Source organism: Corella eumyota, chromosome 6 (genome assembly GCF_963082875.1).
Source record: "Corella eumyota chromosome 6, kaCorEumy4.1, whole genome shotgun sequence".
Classification (NCBI taxonomy): Eukaryota; Metazoa; Chordata; class Ascidiacea; order Phlebobranchia; family Corellidae; genus Corella; species Corella eumyota.
The window spans coordinates 14,931,989-14,954,028 of NC_137495.1; the positions used below are offsets into that span (position 1 = coordinate 14,931,989).

The window sequence follows — 22,040 nt, forward strand, 5'->3', positions numbered from 1 at the left end:
AGTAGATTATAACTTGCGTTAAATTATAAACTTACAACTTATTTACTACTTGGAAAAAACATAAAAACGTCTTTCAACAAGTAGTAAACTCCATTTGTGGCTAAAAATGTAAGTGATAGTCAGCACTGGAAAATAATAAAACTGAAATACAAAATTGGTAAAAAATTGTGATCCAGTTTAGCCTTAGAACCGGTAGAATTTAAAAAAACATCAATATTGCTATATTGGACATGTTTTAATAAAAAAACGTTTTTCCAGTCAAACAACGACTGAAGACCGAATACAAACATAAGAAAAACCCACATAATTATTTTCACACCGGTTCGCGGGATTTTTGCAATGTCAATTTTTAAAATTACAAAACTTTTCTTTTAGATTAATAAAAAATTTAAAACTGTTGCAGACCCTTTATTGTTAAAAACGACGCATAATTAAGTTTTGTAACGAGCTATGACGTCACAAAACAATTAGAATGGAGATTGTTTAAACAATGGTTTGCTTGGTTAATATTATCTAGCTTGTAAACAACACACAACGTTTAAAAACAAGTTTTGGTGATTTTAATTGAAACATTTTTAATAAAATAAACTTTTTAAATTAATTAACACCAATTAATTAAAAACTGTTTCTAAACTTTAATAAGTTAAACAAAATAAATTTTCGTTTTAAATTTAAGCTTACCAGATCATTTCCATTATTTTGGATGAACTGCATATCTGATGTACTGGACCCATAAGATATCTTAAAGCTGGTGACCCACCAAGAATCATAGTAACTTCCTTGTGTCACAACCCCTGTCACTTGAGTTGATGTCTTGAGGTCAATTTGGATCCAATCCTCAACCCTCCCTATTAATTAAAACAATGTTAATGTTTATTTTCCACTAATTACAAAAGTTGTGAAACTTTATTATAAGATAGAAAATAATTCCAACAACTCACAATGTTTAAGTTCCCAACCATAGGTATGAGCATCCAACCTTGCTTTATGTGGTGAGAAGTTGCTGTCATAATAAGAACTAGCTGTGATGTCACTATCCGGTATTCTTCCATCTTTTAACCCAAGTCCACATACACTAACTATAAATATTTATGTTTATTTAGAATCAATCTTATAAGTTGGCACGATTTAGCTTAACTCTTAAATATTTAAATTGTAAAATTAAATATTACAAAATGTTTATAAATTGTTATATTGTCTGCTTACTGTTAGAACTTCGTAACTTAAATTTTGACAACAAATATAAATTTAGCGGCATTTAAAAAATGATTTATTTTGTAATTAAAAAATAACTTTTTATTAATTTATCATTTGATTTTTAAACTTTAAATAACCTTGTATTTTAAGTAAAACGATCGAGTGGTTAAAGTTTTGTTAACATACAAATGTTGTTAAATTAAAACTGACATAATAACTAAATATCGGGTGTTAATATAATAATGTAGGAAAAGCACTTAGCATCGCAATCGATTACGCTGCAAATGCTTTCCTAGCCTCAAAACAGCTGTGGTGCTGGTTCGCAAAGAACGGCAAAAATCACCTGCATTGACAGCCATGATGTAATTTTCGCCGTGAAACTGGGGGTATCAAAAGCAAAAATATTTACAAACTTTATCAACACTATCAACCAGAACCAACCCATTATGAAGTACAAAAAAGGGGTCAACTGAAAATGAAGGAACGGAAAATGAAGGGACCGGAGAATGAAGGAACGGAAAATGAAGGAACCGGAAAACGAAGGAACCGGAAAATGAAGGAACCGGAAAAGGAAGGAACCGGAGAATGAAGGAACGGAAAATGAAATAACCGGAAAATGAAGAAACCGGAAAAGGAAGGAACCGGAAAATGAAGGAACCGGAAAAGGAAGGAACCGGAGAATGAAGAAACCGGAAAATGAAAGAACGGAAAATGAAAGGACCGTAGAATGAAAGAACGAAAAATGAAGGAACCGGAAAATGAAAGAACGGAAAATGAAAGGACCGTAGAATGAAAGAACGGAAAATGAAGGAACAGGAAAATGAAGGAACCGGAAAATGAAAGAACCGGAGAATGAAGGAACGGAAAATGAAGAAACCGGAAAATGAAGGAACCGGAAAACGAAGGAACCGGAAAATGAAGGAACCGGAAAAGGAAGGAACCGGAGAATGAAGGAACCGGAAAATGAAGGAACCGGAGAATGAAGGAACCGGAAAATGAAAGAACGGAAAATGAAAGGACCGTAGAATGAAAGAACGGAAAATGAAGGAACAGGAAAATGAAGGAACCGAAAAATGAAGGAACCGGAGAATGAAGGAACGGAAAATGAAGAATCCGGAAAATGAAGGAACCGGAAAATGAAGGAACGGAAAATGAAGGGACCGGAGAATGAAAAAACAGAAAATGAAGGAACCGGAAAATGAAGAAACCGGAAAATAAAGGAACCGGAGAATGAAGGAACGGAAAATGAAGGAACCGGAAAATGAAGGAACCGGAAAATGGAGGAACCGGAAAATAAAGGAACAAAAAATAAAGGAACCAAAGAATGAAGGAATGTGAAGTAAGAAGAGGCGGAATCCTATAAAATAAAAAATTCTGCGTCCCCCAAAAAAGAATACGTAAGAACCCCTTCTCAGGCAAAATAATAACTTTCGTTCTGTAAACCCAAATAACTGTGCAAACTCGCTGCCATCCTATGCGGTTAAAAGCCGTACAAATTTATTAACAATAAGAGAATTACAGAGAAACAATATTTATATGTATTGGTTATAGAAAAGGGTATGAAAACTAAGAAATACCTTTTTATTCAAGGACAGATCTAATTACCCATAAGGTAATTAGAATAACCAAATTTATTTCGTCATTATATTGAAATAGTTAAACATTGTATAGACGCTATCTATGTACATATCAACGCCCCAATTTTGGATTTAGGTTATATCTCGATAACATTTCCTGTTGTTGTTCAGTTTTTACTATATAGTAAAAACCTTTAAAAAACATTATCAATAGTGACATAGTTCTTTTTATGTATGCGTTAGATTTTTGCTGAATATATTTTTTCCTTAATCTTGTGATTATTAATTAATTTGATATAGAATTACCATCCATTTTAAATTACAGTGAAACGTACAGCCATGTAATGTAGTTTTGTATTATTTAACCCAGTATATTATTTATTTTCGCATCGCAGAATAATTTAGTTTATGTCTATTATGTACCATTTGATTAAGATGTCGCTTTACGTGGAAGGCGAAGTTGTGAGTGTGTTGTATTTTTGATAATTGTGATTGTGGAGAAAGGAGTAGTGTATTTTATATGATAATGATGTTAGTTTAGAAATGATTTAGCGTAATGTAATATTGTAATATTATCGCCCCTATTTTTGTATATATATTGTTATCAATAAAGTATGTTAACCAGAATTCTATTTGAATAAGGTTTTACCTAGGAATATATTTAAGTATTTTAATACATTACTGGACCTTTCTGTCACCTTAACCCAATTCCCTACAATAACTAAATATCTATGATAAAATTAATTTTACAATTAAGTTTTAGCACTTTAAAAATGCCACTGTATTAAGTATACTTGTTTATATAAGGAACAATGTTAATAAACCATATAAAATATACTTGCAAGGTTTAAAAAGTTATTTAATTGTCTTAAAATTGTTTTTATTTTAGTTTTGAGGTTCTAGCAGTAAGCCGATAATATTATCATTATTTAACAAATGTAAAGTAACCAAAATACCTGGAAAAACTGTTTTTAATATTCCAACAATTTCATCATGACACGAACACTCTCCAGTAGCCCCAACTAACCCAATTTCACCCTTAGGACCTATGGGGCCAATTTCACCCCTGAAACCTTGTTCACCTCTAACGCCAGCGCCCCCAACTGACCCAATTTCACCCTTAGGACCTATGGGGCCAATTTCACCCATAAAACCTTGCTCACCCCTGGCACCAGGACCCCCAATTGCCCCAATTTCACCCCTGAAACCTTTTTCACCTTTCTCCCCAGCTGGGCCAAGCTTTCCTGGTCTCCCTTGTTTAGTTTCAGAAGGTTCATGAGCAGATGCAGTGGGACATGCACTAAAACAAACTTGGTTGTTATGGGATGCAGCTAAACATAACCAGAAGCACAAAAACATAAATATTTTCAAACTCATTTCGGCAAGTTTCAAGTTACAATTGTTTTATTCTAAACTCATTTAACAAGCTAGTTATAATTTTGTTATTAATATTTATCACAAATAATTGGAACACTATGACATAACAATGATAGGAACGCTGCATTAAAATACTTATTCGAATTGTTATCTAATAAGATTTGAAGCGGCAGTAACTTAAACTGTTTGAGTGTTAGTCTCTGACTGTTTAAATGGAAATGTAGATATAATTTATTTGTGATGTCATAATCTACTAATGTGACAACAAAAATGACGACAAACCCCGTTATAGTTTAATTGTGATGTCATAATCTACTAAAGTGACGACAAAGCCCGCTATCGGAGCCGCAAAGCGAGTCAGCTATTGTGGCATGCAACGAGGTTTCCCATAACAGCGTTAAAAATGTGAAACGTTTCAAGATTGTGCCAGTTAAAGTGTGGGGCAACAATCAAAGTAATTTTGTGAACGCTTTTCTGGATGACGGTTCAGATACAAGTATTTGTACTGCAAGCCTTGCAAAGAAATTGGGAGGAGACAAAAGAACACACCGAGCTTTATACAGCAAATTAAGTAACTAGTCATGTGAGCCGAGTTGACTCACTGTATGTAAAGGAGGTCAAACCGAATCGTTTATTGTCGACAAGCTTTTGGTACTTGATCATATTGTCAATATAGGTAACAGCATTACAACCAAGAAAGTGGCAAACATGTATCCGCATCTGCATAACCTAAAGTTTTCTGAACTTAAAACAAAATCAGTGGAGCTACTCCTGGGAAACAATGTTCACGATGCATTCAGGGTTTCTGAATGGCGTTACGGCAAAAAGTGCCAGCCTTTCGGTCCGCATAAGGCGTTGGGTTGGACGTTGTTTGGCTCAGACCATAACCCAAGAAAATCCTACCATCTAACTAATGTTAACTTTATGCATGAGCCTGAACAAGTATCGACATCATGAAACGAAATTTCAGATGTTTATCTGCTAAAGAACAGAAAAATGGCACTTCAAAGGCTGTAAACTTTGAAAAAGAAATTTATTGCTAACCCTGAAACTTTTAGCCAATATAGGAAAGAAATCGATAAATATGTAAAATAAGGACATGTGACTGTATTGGCTGATAGGAATTGTGTAAACGATATAACGTGGTATATACCACACCACTGTACGGGCCCTAAGTTCATTATAGTGTTTGATTGTGCTGCAAACTCTGCGTTGTTTCTTTTAATGACGTTTTATTACAGGGACTTTACTAACAGCCTCGTGGAAGTGCTTTTACGATCTGGTTCCAGAACAATATATTAACACTTGCAATAATTGGCTTAACACTCTTGTTGATTGAGATAACATTAGTATACCCAGACGTTTTAAACCTTAATATTGATTATGGTTGTATTTAGTTTTATCGCTGAAAGGACTGAAGCCCGGTTTTAGTCAAAGGCAATATGTACGTTGGTGGCAGGCTACGTAATTCAACCGTCCCTGTAATCACCAAACATCCGATGATTCTTCCATCTAACCAGGTTGTAACTGAGCTCATTGTAACAAAGTATCATGGCATGGGCATTTGGAAACAATCCATGTCTTGTCCGCCATTGATGGCTGAGGTGGAACAAATTTTAAACAGCAGACCTCTGGTGCCACTCAGCGACGACTGCAAGGATGAATTGGCATTGACGCCAAGTATGTTGCTGAACAATGGACAACGACCTGCCTCCAGACACGTTTGTCAAGGAAGACAGTTACAGACGATCTTGGAGGTTCTACTTCTTGCTGATCAATTTTGGGGGAGATTGACAAAGGAGTATTTGCCTTCGTTACAATTGCGACAAAAATGGCTTCAGCCGATGAGGAATTCACGGTTGGCGACGTGGTTCGTTAATGAGAACGCAAAGAGAGGACTCTGACCGAAAGGGATCATCAAGAAGTTAGACAAGAACGGGATGGTGCGCCGTGTCCAGGTGCGAACTGCATATACTACCTTAACCTGAGACAAAATTTGCCTTCTAGAAGGGATCGCATAAATTTGTATTTTCTATGTTGTTTGTGTTTACGCCTGCCTCACAGTTTTCTTCTTTACACATTTTAAAAAAAGAAATATTTAAAAAATTAACATATATATTTATCTTAACAACCGGTTAAAACTTTTTTAACTATTATACTTTTCGCCAAATTTTATTTTAAATATCGGTAAAATATGTTCTTGCTTTAAAGGTATACGCGGGCGTAACGCTGCAGGCTCCCCGCAGTTTAATGAAAAATTTTGCAGGCCGAAAGCTATTAGTCGTAAAATTTTGCAGGCCGAAAGCTATTAGTCGTAAAATTTTGCAGGCCAGAAGCACCCGTCTTTAATCCGTTTATAAAAAGGCTTTTGAAACAAAAATTAAAAAAAAAAATATTCTAAAAACCAACATATGTCATTAACGTAACAACCAATAAAAACTTTTATATATACTGTACTTTGAGCAAAATTTTTATTTTAAATATCGGTAAAATATGGTCTTACGCTGACTTTATACACGGGAATTTCATCGCCGACTCCCCGCCGTTTTTTTGCAGAACAAATCTTTTGGCAACTCTTTAAACGTTATATTCTTTGTGTTTTAGTACATAAATTTATATACATTAACACGGGCAATAACTAATAACATATTTATGCACATTATTCAGTGTAAAAAATGATAAATTAATGCTTTTTCTTCAAATATTGTTTAGAAATACGGCCCTATTTCGCAAAATACGTGATATCATAATGCATCGTCTTGCGTCACCTAAAAGCGCGCGCTTATTTTTTTATAGGTTTTAGTTTGTAAAATTAAAAAATAAATTGACACGGGAAAAGAAAGATAACATATTCTTGCACATTATTCTTTAAAAAAACTATTAATTTACTGCTTATTTTATTTCAAATACTGTCTAAAAAACTGTATAGGAATACGCGAAAATAAAATTTTTCGCGGTAATTAAAATGCGAAATCCCCGCTGTTTTAAAAAAAATCTTCGGGCTGAAGTGTCTGGTTACCTTTTTGGTCAGTTCGCTGGACGTAAAAACTCATAAATAAGTAAGGTCGAAGTAAGGTTTTACATATAATTGGACTTTCACTTCCATACTTAATTTGTTGATTAATTACTTTGTGGTTTGTGTTTCGTATCATATAGTTTGTGTCGCATTTTTGTTTTAATTAAGTGTAGCCTTCTTAACGATGCCCATCTTTACAGCGTACTCTATTGGGGTTAATAATTGTTTAAGCCATAGTAGGAGTTTATTAGATCCTACATTATTCAAGATATAAACTGCAGTCAACTAATCAAAATTTTCGACGGACTCATCTCGCGGTGCTGCGATTTTTAAAATTATTCCTCCTTTCTAGTTATATAGCCCATGAACCACCTCTGTTATCTACACTTCAAAAATAAAATATAATCTGACAACAACCTTACGTTAAAATAAAATTAAAATGTACGACCCTGAGCCCCACTGTTTAAAAATAAGTTTTGTTTATAAATTCTGGTATTTTTTCGTAAAGTTATTCTATATATATCTTAGCCTAGCAATCAAAATGCGATCCCAGCAAATGAACACTCGTTTATAAATGCTGATTTGAAACAGGTAGAAAAAGGCAATCTTTAAATTTAGGAGAATTAGTCACAAGTTTTTTTTGAATATATCTTTATCCTCGATGTGGAAGGTCGATTGCGCGAACTAAACATATAGTTACCCAGTTTCCAGTTGCATTTAACAGTTTAGGATATTATAGATTATAATTGCCCGGTAATTATGCTGCTGATTAAGTGCTGACTCAGCAGGAGTTTTCACCGTTTATAGCACTTTACTCGAGGGCGCTACAGCATAAGAGCAGTGGAAAAAAACAGAAAATGAAGGAACCGGAAAATGAAGGAACCGGAATGAAAAAACAGAAAATGAAGGAACCGGAAAATGAAGGAACCGGAAAATAAAGGAACCGGAGAATGAAGGAACCGGAAAATGAAAGAACGGAAAATGAAAGGACCGTAGAATGAAAGAACGAAAAATGAAGGAACCGGAAAATGAAAGAACGGAAAATGAAAGGACCGTAGAATGAAAGAACGGAAAATGAAGGAACAGGAAAATGAAGGAACCGAAAAATGAAGGAACCGGAGAATGAAGGAACGGAAAATGAAGAATCCGGAAAATGAAGGAACCGGAAAATGAAGGAACGGAAATTGAAGGGGCCGGAGAATGAAAAAACAGAAAATGAAGGAACCGGAAAATGAAGAAACCGGAAAATAAAGGAACCGGAGAATGAAGGAACGGAAAATGAAGGAACCGGAAAATGAAGGAACCGGAAAATGGAGGAACCGGAAAATAAAGGAACAAAAAATAAAGGAACCGAAGAATGAAGGAATGTGAAGTAAGAAGAGGCGGAATCCTATAAAATAAAAAATTCTGCGTCCCCCAAAAAAGAATACGTAAGAACCCCTTCTCAGGCAAAATAATAACTTTTGTTCTGTAAACCCAAATAACTGTGCAAACTCGCTGCCATCCTATGCGGTTAAAAGCCGTACAAATTTATTAACAATAAGAGAATTACAGAGAAACAATATTTATATGTATTGGTTATAGAAAAGGGTATGAAAACTAAGAAATACCTTTTTATTCAAGGACAGATCTAATTACCCATAAGGTAATTAGAATAACCAAATTTATTTCGTCATTATATTGAAATAGTTAAACATTGTATAGACGCTATCTATGTACATATCAACGCCCCAATTTTGGATTTAGGTTATATCTCGATAACATTTCCTGTTGTTGTTCAGTTTTTACTATATAGTAAAAACCTTTAAAAAACATTATCAATAGTGACATAGTTCTTTTTATGTATGCGTTAGATTTTTGCTGAATATATTTTTTCCTTAATCTTGTGATTATTAATTAATTTGATATAGAATTACCATCCATTTTAAATTACAGTGAAACGTACAGCCATGTAATGTAGTTTTGTATTATTTAACCCAGTATATTATTTATTTTCGCATCGCAGAATAATTTAGTTTATGTCTATTATGTACCATTTGATTAAGATGTCGCTTTACGTGGAAGGCGAAGTTGTGAGTGTGTTGTATTTTTGATAATTGTGATTGTGGAGAAAGGAGTAGTGTATTTTATATGATAATGATGTTAGTTTAGAAATGATTTAGCGTAATGTAATATTGTAATATTATCGCCCCTATTTTTGTATATATATTGTTATCAATAAAGTATGTTAACCAGAATTCTATTTGAATAAGGTTTTACCTAGGAATATATTTAAGTATTTTAATACATTACTGGACCTTTCTGTCACCTTAACCCAATTCCCTACAATAACTAAATATCTATGATAAAATTAATTTTACAATTAAGTTTTAGCACTTTAAAAATGCCACTGTATTAAGTATACTTGTTTATATAAGGAACAATGTTAATAAACCATATAAAATATACTTGCAAGGTTTAAAAAGTTATTTAATTGTCTTAAAATTGTTTTTATTTTAGTTTTGAGGTTCTAGCAGTAAGCCGATAATATTATCATTATTTAACAAATGTAAAGTAACCAAAATACCTGGAAAAACTGTTTTTAATATTCCAACAATTTCATCATGACACGAACACTCTCCAGTAGCCCCAACTAACCCAATTTCACCCTTAGGACCTATGGGGCCAATTTCACCCCTGAAACCTTGTTCACCTCTAACGCCAGCGCCCCCAACTGACCCAATTTCACCCTTAGGACCTATGGGGCCAATTTCACCCATGAAACCTTGCTCACCCCTGGCACCAGGACCCCCAATTGCCCCAATTTCACCCCTGAAACCTTTTTCACCTTTCGCTCCAGCTGGGCCAAGCTTTCCTGGTCTCCCTTGTTTAGTTTCAGAAGGTTCATGAGCAGATGCAGTGGGACATGCACTAAAACAAACTTGGTTGTTATGGGATGCAGCTAAACATAACCAGAAGCACAAAAACATAAATATTTTCAAACTCATTTCGGCAAGTTTCAAGTTACAATTGTTTTATTCTAAACTCATTTAACAAGCTAGTTATAATTTTGTTATTAATATTTATCACAAATAATTGGAACACTATGACATAACAATGATAGGAACGCTGCATTAAAATACTTATTCGAATTGTTATCTAATAAGATTTGAAGCGGCAGTAACTTAAACTGTTTGAGTGTTAGTCTCTGACTGTTTAAATGGAAATGTAGATATAATTTATTTGTGATGTCATAATCTACTAATGTGACAACAAAAATGACGACAAACCCCGTTATAGTTTAATTGTGATGTCATAATCTACTAAAGTGACGACAAAGCCCGCTATCGGAGCCGCAAAGCGAGTCAGCTATTGTGGCATGCAACGAGGTTTCCCATAACAGCGTTAAAAATGTGAAACGTTTCAAGATTGTGCCAGTTAAAGTGTGGGGCAACAATCAAAGTAATTTTGTGAACGCTTTTCTGGATGACGGTTCAGATACAAGTATTTGTACTGCAAGCCTTGCAAAGAAATTGGGAGGAGACAAAAGAACACACCGAGCTTTATACAGCAAATTAAGTAACTAGTCATGTGAGCCGAGTTGACTCACTGTATGTAAAGGAGGTCAAACCGAATCGTTTATTGTCGACAAGCTTTTGGTACTTGATCATATTGTCAATATAGGTAACAGCATTACAACCAAGAAAGTGGCAAACATGTATCCGCATCTGCATAACCTAAAGTTTTCTGAACTTAAAACAAAATCAGTGGAGCTACTCCTGGGAAACAATGTTCACGATGCATTCAGGGTTTCTGAATGGCGTTACGGCAAAAAGTGCCAGCCTTTCGGTCCGCATAAGGCGTTGGGTTGGACGTTGTTTAGCTCAGACCATAACCCAAGAAAATCCTACCATCTAACTAATGTTAACTTTATGCATGAGCCTGAACAAGTATCGACATCATGAAACGAAATTTCAGATGTTTATCTGCTAAAGAACAGAAAAATGGCACTTCAAAGGCTGTAAACTTTGAAAAAGAAATTTATTGCTAACCCTGAAACTTTTAGCCAATATAGGAAAGAAATCGATAAATATGTAAAATAAGGACATGTGACTGTATTGGCTGATAGGAATTGTGTAAACGATATAACGTGGTATATACCACACCACTGTACGGGCCCTAAGTTCATTATAGTGTTTGATTGTGCTGCAAACTCTGCGTTGTTTCTTTTAATGACGTTTTATTACAGGGACTTTACTAACAGCCTCGTGGAAGTGCTTTTACGATCTGGTTCCAGAACAATATATTAACACTTGCAATAATTGGCTTAACACTCTTGTTGATTGAGATAACATTAGTATACCCAGACGTTTTAAACCTTAATATTGATTATGGTTGTATTTAGTTTTATCGCTGAAAGGACTGAAGCCCGGTTTTAGTCAAAGGCAATATGTACGTTGGTGGCAGGCTACGTAATTCAACCGTCCCTGTAATCACCAAACATCCGATGATTCTTCCATCTAACCAGGTTGTAACTGAGCTCATTGTAACAAAGTATCATGGCATGGGCATTTGGAAACAATCCATGTCTTGTCCGCCATTGATGGCTGAGGTGGAACAAATTTTAAACAGCAGACCTCTGGTGCCACTCAGCGACGACTGCAAGGATGAATTGGCATTGACGCCAAGTATGTTGCTGAACAATGGACAACGACCTGCCTCCAGACACGTTTGTCAAGGAAGACAGTTACAGACGATCTTGGAGGTTCTACTTCTTGCTGATCAATTTTGGGGGAGATTGACAAAGGAGTATTTGCCTTCGTTACAATTGCGACAAAAATGGCTTCAGCCGATGAGGAATTCACGGTTGGCGACGTGGTTCGTTAATGAGAACGCAAAGAGAGGACTCTGACCGAAAGGGATCATCAAGAAGTTAGACAAGAACGGGATGGTGCGCCGTGTCCAGGTGCGAACTGCATATACTACCTTAACCTGAGACAAAATTTGCCTTCTAGAAGGGATCGCATAAATTTGTATTTTCTATGTTGTTTGTGTTTACGCCTGCCTCACAGTTTTCTTCTTTACACATTTTAAAAAAAGAAATATTTAAAAAATTAACATATATATTTATCTTAACAACCGGTTAAAACTTTTTTAACTATTATACTTTTCGCCAAATTTTATTTTAAATATCGGTAAAATATGTTCTTGCTTTAAAGGTATACGCGGGCGTAACGCTGCAGGCTCCCCGCAGTTTAATGAAAAATTTTGCAGGCCGAAAGCTATTAGTCGTAAAATTTTGCAGGCCGAAAGCTATTAGTCGTAAAATTTTGCAGGCCAGAAGCACCCGTCTTTAATCCGTTTATAAAAAGGCTTTTGAAACAAAAATTAAAAAAAAAAATATTCTAAAAACCAACATATGTCATTAACGTAACAACCAATAAAAACTTTTATATATACTGTACTTTGAGCAAAATTTTTATTTTAAATATCGGTAAAATATGGTCTTACGCTGACTTTATACACGGGAATTTCATCGCCGACTCCCCGCCGTTTTTTTGCAGAACAAATCTTTTGGCAACTCTTTAAACGTTATATTCTTTGTGTTTTAGTACATAAATTTATATACATTAACACGGGCAATAACTAATAACATATTTATGCACATTATTCAGTGTAAAAAATGATAAATTAATGCTTTTTCTTCAAATATTGTTTAGAAATACGGCCCTATTTCGCAAAATACGTGATATCATAATGCATCGTCTTGCGTCACCTAAAAGCGCGCGCTTATTTTTTTATAGGTTTTAGTTTGTAAAATTAAAAAATAAATTGACACGGGAAAAGAAAGATAACATATTCTTGCACATTATTCTTTAAAAAAACTATTAATTTACTGCTTATTTTATTTCAAATACTGTCTAAAAAACTGTATAGGAATACGCGAAAATAAAATTTTTCGCGGTAATTAAAATGCGAAATCCCCGCTGTTTTAAAAAAAATCTTCGGGCTGAAGTGTCTGGTTACCTTTTTGGTCAGTTCGCTGGACGTAAAAACTCATAAATAAGTAAGGTCGAAGTAAGGTTTTACATATAATTGGACTTTCACTTCCATACTTAATTTGTTGATTAATTACTTTGTGGTTTGTGTTTCGTATCATATAGTTTGTGTCGCATTTTTGTTTTAATTAAGTGTAGCCTTCTTAACGATGCCCATCTTTACAGCGTACTCTATTGGGGTTAATAATTGTTTAAGCCATAGTAGGAGTTTATTAGATCCTACATTATTCAAGATATAAACTGCAGTCAACTAATCAAAATTTTCGCCGGACTCATCTCGCGGTGCTGCGATTTTTAAAATTATTCCTCCTTTCTAGTTATATAGCCCATGAACCACCTCTGTTATCTACACTTAAAAAATAAAATATAATCTGACAACAACCTTACGTTAAAATAAAATTAAAATGTACGACCCTGAGCCCCACTGTTTAAAAATAAGTTTTGTTTATAAATTCTGGTATTTTTTCGTAAAGTTATTCTATATATATCTTAGCCTAGCAATCAAAATGCGATCCCAGCAAAAGAACACTCGTTTATAAATGCTGATTTGAAACAGGTAGAAAAAGGCAATCTTTAAATTTAGGAGAATTAGTCACAAGTTTTTTTTGAATATATCTTTATCCTCGATGTGGAAGGTCGATTGCGCGAACTAAACATATAGTTACCCAGTTTCCAGTTGCATTTAACAGTTTAGGATATTATAGATTATAATTGCCCGGTAATTATGCTGCTGATTAAGTGCTGACTCAGCAGGAGTTTTCACCGTTTATAGCACTTTACTCGAGGGCGCTACAGCATAAGAGCAGTGGGGATTGAACCCACGACATCATGTTGGTGCAGCAAGTGTTCTTACAACTACACCACGCTGCTAAATGTTTAATAATTACCAATAATTATTATTTTTTCAAATTAAATAAAAACCAAAAAAAAATTTAAAAAAAAATGTTCTGTTGCTAGGACATCGAACTAAAATTAAAAGCAACAAAATGTAAATAATTTAAAAACCAAACCAACTTTTAAACAACGAAATTTTCAAGTTATTTTATTACATTTTAAAGCAGTTAGTTATCCCATACCAAACAACTTGGTAGTTTACATTAAACTGATTAAGTATTTTCAACATGGTGGTGTCAGCTAAATATGACGCAAAACCTGATGACAAATATTTATTTAAATTGTAAGTGAATATGCTATAAGGTTGTTGAACTTGGTTAATCATTTATAATATCGATAAATAAAACTCGTTGGTATCAGCTAGGACAAATATTGATGGCTGCATAACAGGAAGTTCTTATATATAAATATTGATGGCTGCATAACAAATATTGATGGCTGCATAACAGAAAGTCCTATAACACTTGATGTTTTTATAAGGTCAATATCAGCTGTGATTACAAAAATTCTGCAAAATATTTACTCAATGTTTGCGCAATGTTTGCGAAATTCTCAGTAATTTTGTGTTTACTGAATTGCAACATTTTGCATACCTTGAACTAAAGTCAATATAATAAACATGTTGTTCACATGTTTATAATTATTTATTAACTTTCAGGCCTTACACGAATGCTACAAAATGCCAGCAGTGGGAATCAAACTCAGGATCTCAGGCCTTACACGAATGCTACAAAATGCCAGCAATGGGAATCAAACCCAGGATCTCAGGTCTTACACGAATGCTACAAAATGTCAGCAGTGGGAATCAAACCCAGGATCTCAGGCCTTACACGAATGCTACAATATGCCAGCAGTGGGAATCAAACCCAGGATCTCAGGTCTTACACGAATGCTACAAAATGCCAGCAGAGGAAATTAAACCCAGGATCTCAGGCCTTACACGAATGCTACATAATGCCAGCAATGGGAATCAAACCCAGAATCTCAGGCCTTACGCAAATGCTACAATATGCCAGCAATGGGAATCAAACCCAGGATCTCAGGTCTTACACAAATGCTACAAAATGCCAGCAGTGGGAATCAAACCCAGCCTTTTCAACAAAAATCAATTTATAGAAATCATGTCTTTAACATTTAAATATTTTAATAATTGTAAAAGCATAGTTGCATAAAAACAAAAAAACTTTCTACAGTATTTTAATAATTAGTAATGTGCCGATCGCCGTTTTTTTTGATCAGATCACGATCCGATAACGTAACCGAACAATCGGTAACTTTATCGCCACTAAATACAAAAACAATTGACTCTGTATGTTAAACACTACTTATTCGCAAGTTTGTTTAAATATTTAACCGTAATATTCAGTATAATTTACAAGAACTAAAAACAATTTTACCAGCGCGGAAATAAAGCGCTGTAAAAGTTTATGGAAATCTATGTGGTTAAGGCATGTGCGTGTTTATTTGTGACGTAAAATTAAATGTGACGTAATTACCGATCTGCCGATTTTGGACCTTGATCGGGTGATCGCAAAATACCTTCAAAAATCGGCGATTTACGATCACCATTTTGATCGGCACATCACTATTAATAATTTGCATTTTCGAAAAATAATCTTAAAAAATAGATGATATCAATTTTATAGTTTTCTAAAATTTTAAAAGAAGTAACAAAAACAAAATATATTTCAGAAATTTAAAACAATAATAATTTCTCATAAAATATGAAGTAATTATAAAGTAAGGGAATACAAAATCTTGAAAGTAATAAAAACTGTAAAATTATTTAAATTTCTGTTTAGTTAATATAAATTAGAAAATAAAATCAGCAAGAATGGCAACAAATAATTTAGGAACTAAAATAACTCACTAGTATAATATTAAAAATAACTTAAAAAAAATTTTGGCAAAAAAATTATAAAAAAAATTTCACTAATAAACATTTAATAAAATTAAAATATTGTCATGACAAAATTTTTTAAATTTATAAATGTTTAAAATAATTCGAAAACTTTTTTTTCAATTTAAAGTTTCGTTTTATTAACTATCGCTTCACTTTCTTCACAATTATTCGCTTCAATGCTCATGTGCGGTGAACCACGCAGAAGAGAAATTTGGGTCAACAAAAAGAAAAAAGAACCTAAAATTAGAAAAAAGTTTTCGTAAAAACTAACTAAAAAAAGGGTTTAAAAATCAAACTATATAAACCAATAAAATATTATTCAAAAAACTTGGCTTTGCTGCATAAGGTCCTGTGTTCGATTCCCACTGCTCTCAAGCTGTAACGTTATTAGGTAAGGTGCTATAAATAATCTATAATATCTCAAACTGCCTAAGTCAACTTAAGACTGGGTCGGGGTAACAAATATACCTCCATGTTTAGGTCGTAAAGTTGACCTTCCCACATCGAGGATAAACAATTATCAAAAAAAAAACTTACTAGCCAAGTAAAATCCTGGGTAAACGATGTACAGTGCTTCCCTGAAACCTAAAACTTTGATCATAGGTGGTACTATAAGAGGGGCATTCCCTCCAATATTATTGATCACAAAAATAAACATAGCGATCGCTGTCGCGCGTGACTGGGCAGGAAAGAACTCAACCAAAACAGTGAACAAAACTCCGAACCACATTTCCGCTGTGTTTTAAATAAAATTTGATTACAATAAAGTCATCGAAACTGGGTCGGGGTAACTGTTGTTACTCTTAAAAAAATATGAAACTATTTACCGAATAAATAAACTCCAAAGAGCGAAATAAAAGCATAAGGCGGAGAAAAGTAAAGAGTTCCCGCCGCTAAAGGGCAGGCTATTGCTTGACTAACGACCAAAACCCACAATCTTGTTCGTACACCTAAAAAAATTAAATTTAAAATTAAAACCCCCAAAAAAATGAAATATTTCTAAATACAAATCTACAAAATTTGTGTTATATTAATAATACTGTCAATTTACATATAATGGGACCTTTATATTAACCCCCTTACACCCTATCCCTTCTCTGAAAATAAAACTGTTTTATTGTACTTATTTATCTTTAACGTGGGAAGGTCGAATGCACAACCTAAACATAGAGTAACATCAGTTACCCCGAGCCGGTCTCAAGTTGACAGTTTGGGATATTATAATTGCTCAATAATTAAGCTGCTGATTAAGTGCTGGCTCAGCAGAAGTTAATATCGTTTATAACGCCTTACTTAAGGGCTCTACAGCATGGAAGCAGTGGGGATCGAACAACGGAACTTTTTTAGTAAAGACAAGGGTTTTGACCACTACACCATGCTGCCAACCTTTAATTTATGTCAAAATTTTCAGATAATGCCGTTTTCGAAAACTATTTTAGAAAAATGTCCATTCAGTAAAATCAATTTTTAATAATATGATCAAAATAAAGATTACCGTATTTAGAAGCGAGTAAATCGGACAAAATTCCACCAGTGATTATCCCAATCGTTCCACCAACGATGGAAGTTAAACTCATCCGCAACCCCACCTCTGTGCCGGGGTAATATTGATCAAAATATAACTGACTGTTGTAAGACCAACAAACTTGCTGAAAATATTAAAATTTGATTTAGATTTTGTTATCCTCGATGTGGGAAGGTCAACTTCATGACCTGAACATAGATGAATATTTGTTACTCCGACCCAGTCTTGAGTTGCCTGTGGCAGTTTAAGAGCAGAAGGGATCGAACCAAAGACCTCATGTAGTAAAGCCAAGTGATCCGACCACTACAGTATGTAGGGTGAGGTTTAAAGTTTGATTCCCAGTAGCGGCATGTTGAAGCACCGACTAAGGATTTTATTGCATAAATATAAAACTCACCAGAATGTCTGAATGAAGCCCCAACCAGTAACAATAAGATAGTTGGAGATTTGATAAATAATTTGAAAGTTGTCAAAATTGATTTCAACACTGACTGCTTTTCTAAATAATAAAATTTATAGCCAGGTTTATAAATAGCTTAGTTAAAAATATAGTTTGCAAAATAGGCCAAATAACTTTTAAACATTTCTCCAAAAAAATAAGAAATTTTACGACAGACTTAAAAAATACAATTTTTATAATGAAAACGGCAGCATGGTGTAGTGGTAAGAACAGTTGCTACACCACACATAAGGTCGTGAGTTCAAACCCCACTGCTCTCATGCTGTAGCACCCTTATGTAAGGTGTTATAAACGGTGTGAACACCTGCTGAGCCAACACTTAATCAGCAGATTAATTATCGGACAAATATATTGAATAATATCCCAAACTGCCAAAGTCAACTCTATGTTTAGGTCGTGAGATCGATCGAATTACAGAAAACGGGTTCATTTATTAAACATTTTATCAAAAGTATTAAATACCAAAATCTGTCTCATATTTGTTATTCTCTTCAGCTTGTTCTATAATTTTACGTTCTGGTTCTTTGACAGAGAAATATAAAATAATCGCCATAATTATGCTTGGAGCTCCAGCTATAAAGTAACACCAATGCCAGCTCTAAGAAAAAATTAACAAAAGATTGGTTAAAAATTAATTTAAATTAATTCTGTTTTTTTAGAGGTTGATTTGATAGAAAAACCTAAAAATAAATCGTTCAAAAAAAGGGGTGCTACATCATGACAGCAGTTGGGATCGAACCCAGGTCCTCATGTAGTAAAGCCAAGTGTTCTGACTACTACACCGCACTGCCGATCAAAAATATTTAAAATATTTTCACCATTCCAAGAATGTTGGCGTCAGTCACATAATTTCCAACAGCAAATGCCAAACCATATCCAAAATAAATCCCAAAGTTGAAAAAACTCATAGCAAAAGCTCGAACTTTCTGTGAGAAAATGTCGGCCACCAAACTTGAGGTAAGAGGAGTACAGGCCGACTCTCTGAGAAAAAAGTTTTAGGTTTTTAAGAGAATTTATTATACATACAAAACAAAAAAATATGATATTTTTAAGGTTTGTTAAGACCCTATAGCATAAGAGCAGTGGGAATTAAACGCAGAACCTCATGTAGTGATACCAAGTGCTCTTACCACTACACCATGCTTTATCCGCAAATTTAGTTAAAAATAATAACTGGTACAAAAAACTTTTTTTTTTTTAAATATTTTTTTTTTACTGAAACAAACTTTAAACTCACCCTGCCCCAAAGCCAACTCTCAGCAAAGCTAACAACCAATAAGTGTCGGCAAATCCGGTGGTAAAAGTCATTACCGAGTAAAAGAAAACACTTGCAGATAATATCTGGATTCTAAACAATAAAATAAAAAGAGTTTTATAAAAGTTAATTAAAAATTTAAATATTAAAAAGCAAAATAAATAAAACAAATTTTTAAAAGATTTTAGGTTTGCATAGAAAATGGAGTTACTGACATTTTACCAAAAACTATATGCCAAAACCACCATTTTACTAACAATAACACATTTTCTATTAACTCTCTTTTACTTCAAAAAAAGTTTATAAAAAAAATTTATCCCCACAGCCCTCATGCTGTAGCGCCCTTGAGTAAGGTGCTATAAACAGTATGAACTCCTGCTGAGCCAGCACTTAATTAGCAGCTTAATTATCGGCTTATTGTAATTTATAATATCCCAAACTGCTACAGGCAACTCGATACTGGGTCGGAGTAAATGATGTTACTCTATGTTTAAGTCGTAAAGTTGACCTTTCCACATTGAGAATAAATAAAAAGAAAAAATAGTCGGTAATCAACCTGTTATATTTATCGCCAACAATTCCCATTACAACTCCCATAACAGTAAAAATGGCAATAAATATTGGACCAGCAAGAACTTGGTATTCTATTCCCTGGCCTGTATAATTCCATTCACAATATATCGTTCCATTCAATCCCATGAGATTACATCTAAAAATTAAGATTATTAATAATTTACATTGTTAGTTAGCATGTTGTTGCATCCTTAAGTAAGACCTGTGATCCTGGGTTTGATTTCTACTGCTGGCATGTTGTAGCATCCTTAAGAAAACCTGAGAGCCTGGGTTTGATTTCCACTGCTGGCATGTTGTACCATCCTTAAGTAAGACCTGAGATCCTGGGTTTGATTTCCACTGCTGGCATGTTGTAGCATCCTTAAGTAAGACCTAAGATCCTGGGTTTAATTCCCACTGCTGGCATGTTGTAGCATCTTTAAGTAAGACCTAAGATCCTGGGTTTGATTTCCACTGCTGGCATGTTGTAGCATCCTTTAATAAGAACTAAGATCCTGGGTTTGATTTCCACTGATGGCATGTTTAAGCAAATTTAAGTTAGCTTTAGAATTTATGGATATTATTAAATATATTTTACAGTCATTAATCTGCTGATAATTGTCGCCAAGTGTCTTACCACTACACTATGCCGTCGATAGTTAAATTTATTTACAATTAAACCTTTTGAAACTGGAAATAAAACAGTCAATATATATAAGATGGTACTAAAATACAGAATGCAAAAAGTTGAGGGTTCGGAAAATAGTAAGGGGGCATATGTAAACGTTAACAAAAAATCACTGAATGCGAAAAGGGTAAAATTTTTATACTTTTCTCTATCATCCCTCAGTCCTAAATAAATACCGACTTTATCCCACAGTGAAATACAAAATTTCCGTTCCATCCCACATTCTCCAAATTTTTGTTAACGTTTACCTTTAGTATTATCTAATATAGATCTAAGAAAATAAAATAATATTAGCATGCAAAATTAACAACTACTCACTGTGTTGAATTCTTCACATCTCTGCATTTTGTGTTTGACAGTTTTTCAACATTTATGTCCAAAGTCAAACAAGCCATGTCTCCAAAATGAACGTCCTGTGCCATTTCCTTTCAGGTGACACCGATCATAAAATGACCCAACTCCCCAAACCCATAACACAACATTAGGATTGTTATACAATACCAATGATACATGGGCTCCCCTTTAAATGTTTTAACCATTTTGAAATTGTTTTCCTAATGTTAAAGTAAACTGAATTTAAATTCTGTTAAAATATATTTTACATTTATTAATTAGCGATGCGGAAAGGTCGACTTGACAACTTAAAAAAAGCTGCCGATTAAGTGCTGGTTCAAGATCATACGGTTTATAGCACCTTACTTAAGAGCGCTACAGCATGGAAGCAATGAGAATCGAACCCAGGACCTCATGTAGTGAAGCCAAGTATTCTGACCACTACACCATGCTGCCATTAAAGGATATATAATTTTAAAACTTAATACATAAAAATTGTTCGTTATTCGTTTAAATATTAATAAAATAATAAAAATCATATTCAGCAAAAAGATTTAATTTATGCCTAAAATTAACTTAAAATTTTATCCAGAATATATCAGCTAACGCAAACAATTTTGGCAAATATTGCCAGACCATAACTTTTCTGATTTTTTTAACTTAAATATATCTTAACATTTCTTTGTTTTTACTTTATAATTTGCTCAATTAATCTAAAAACATCTGTTTTTGGTCTGTTTACAAAATCACATTTCCTCAACGCGATGTCAACAAAAAGTTGAAGTAGTAACTCATATGCGGCGTACGAAAAATGTCACCACTTTTTAAATGTTTATTGCAAGAAAGTCGCCTTCAAGACCTAAATATAGGGCAACAACGTTACCTCGACCCAGTCTTAAGTTGCCTTTAGCATGTTAGAGTATTATTGATTATATTTGCACAATAACTAAACTGCTTTATAAGTAATGACTTAGCAAGAGTTTAGGTCGTTTATAGCACCTTACTCAAGGGCGCTACTGCATGAGAGCACTGGGAATTAAGTCCAGGACCTCGTATAGAAAAGCCTAGTGTTCTGACTATTACACCAGGCATAATTTAACTAATACCGTTTTACTAATTAAACATGAATTAGAAACTGTACAAAAAAACGATGTTTTACCATTTTTATAACAAACAAACAAGCGCAAGACATCTACCTCAAAAACTACCAAGCGACCTAAAGACA

The 22,040-nt window shown here is 33.9% G+C and overlaps 1 protein-coding gene across 1 annotated transcript; it reads right to left on the minus strand.

Moving 5' to 3' along the window:
* Positions 1-16,113: 16,113 nt before the first annotated feature.
* On the minus strand, positions 16,114-20,904 carry LOC145755956 (MFS-type efflux pump MSMEG_3705-like). The gene is made up of 10 exons (XM_082572169.1): positions 20,801-20,904; positions 19,799-19,951; positions 19,225-19,335; positions 18,806-18,968; positions 18,505-18,585; positions 17,925-17,970; positions 17,498-17,647; positions 16,830-16,952; positions 16,540-16,737; positions 16,114-16,239 (listed from the first exon to the last, which is right to left on the minus strand). Exons 1-10 carry the CDS (start codon positions 20,902-20,904, stop codon positions 16,124-16,126), a joined length of 1,245 nt encoding a protein of 414 aa, XP_082428295.1. The 3' UTR covers positions 16,114-16,123.
* Between the last annotated feature and the right edge of the window lie 1,136 nt (positions 20,905-22,040).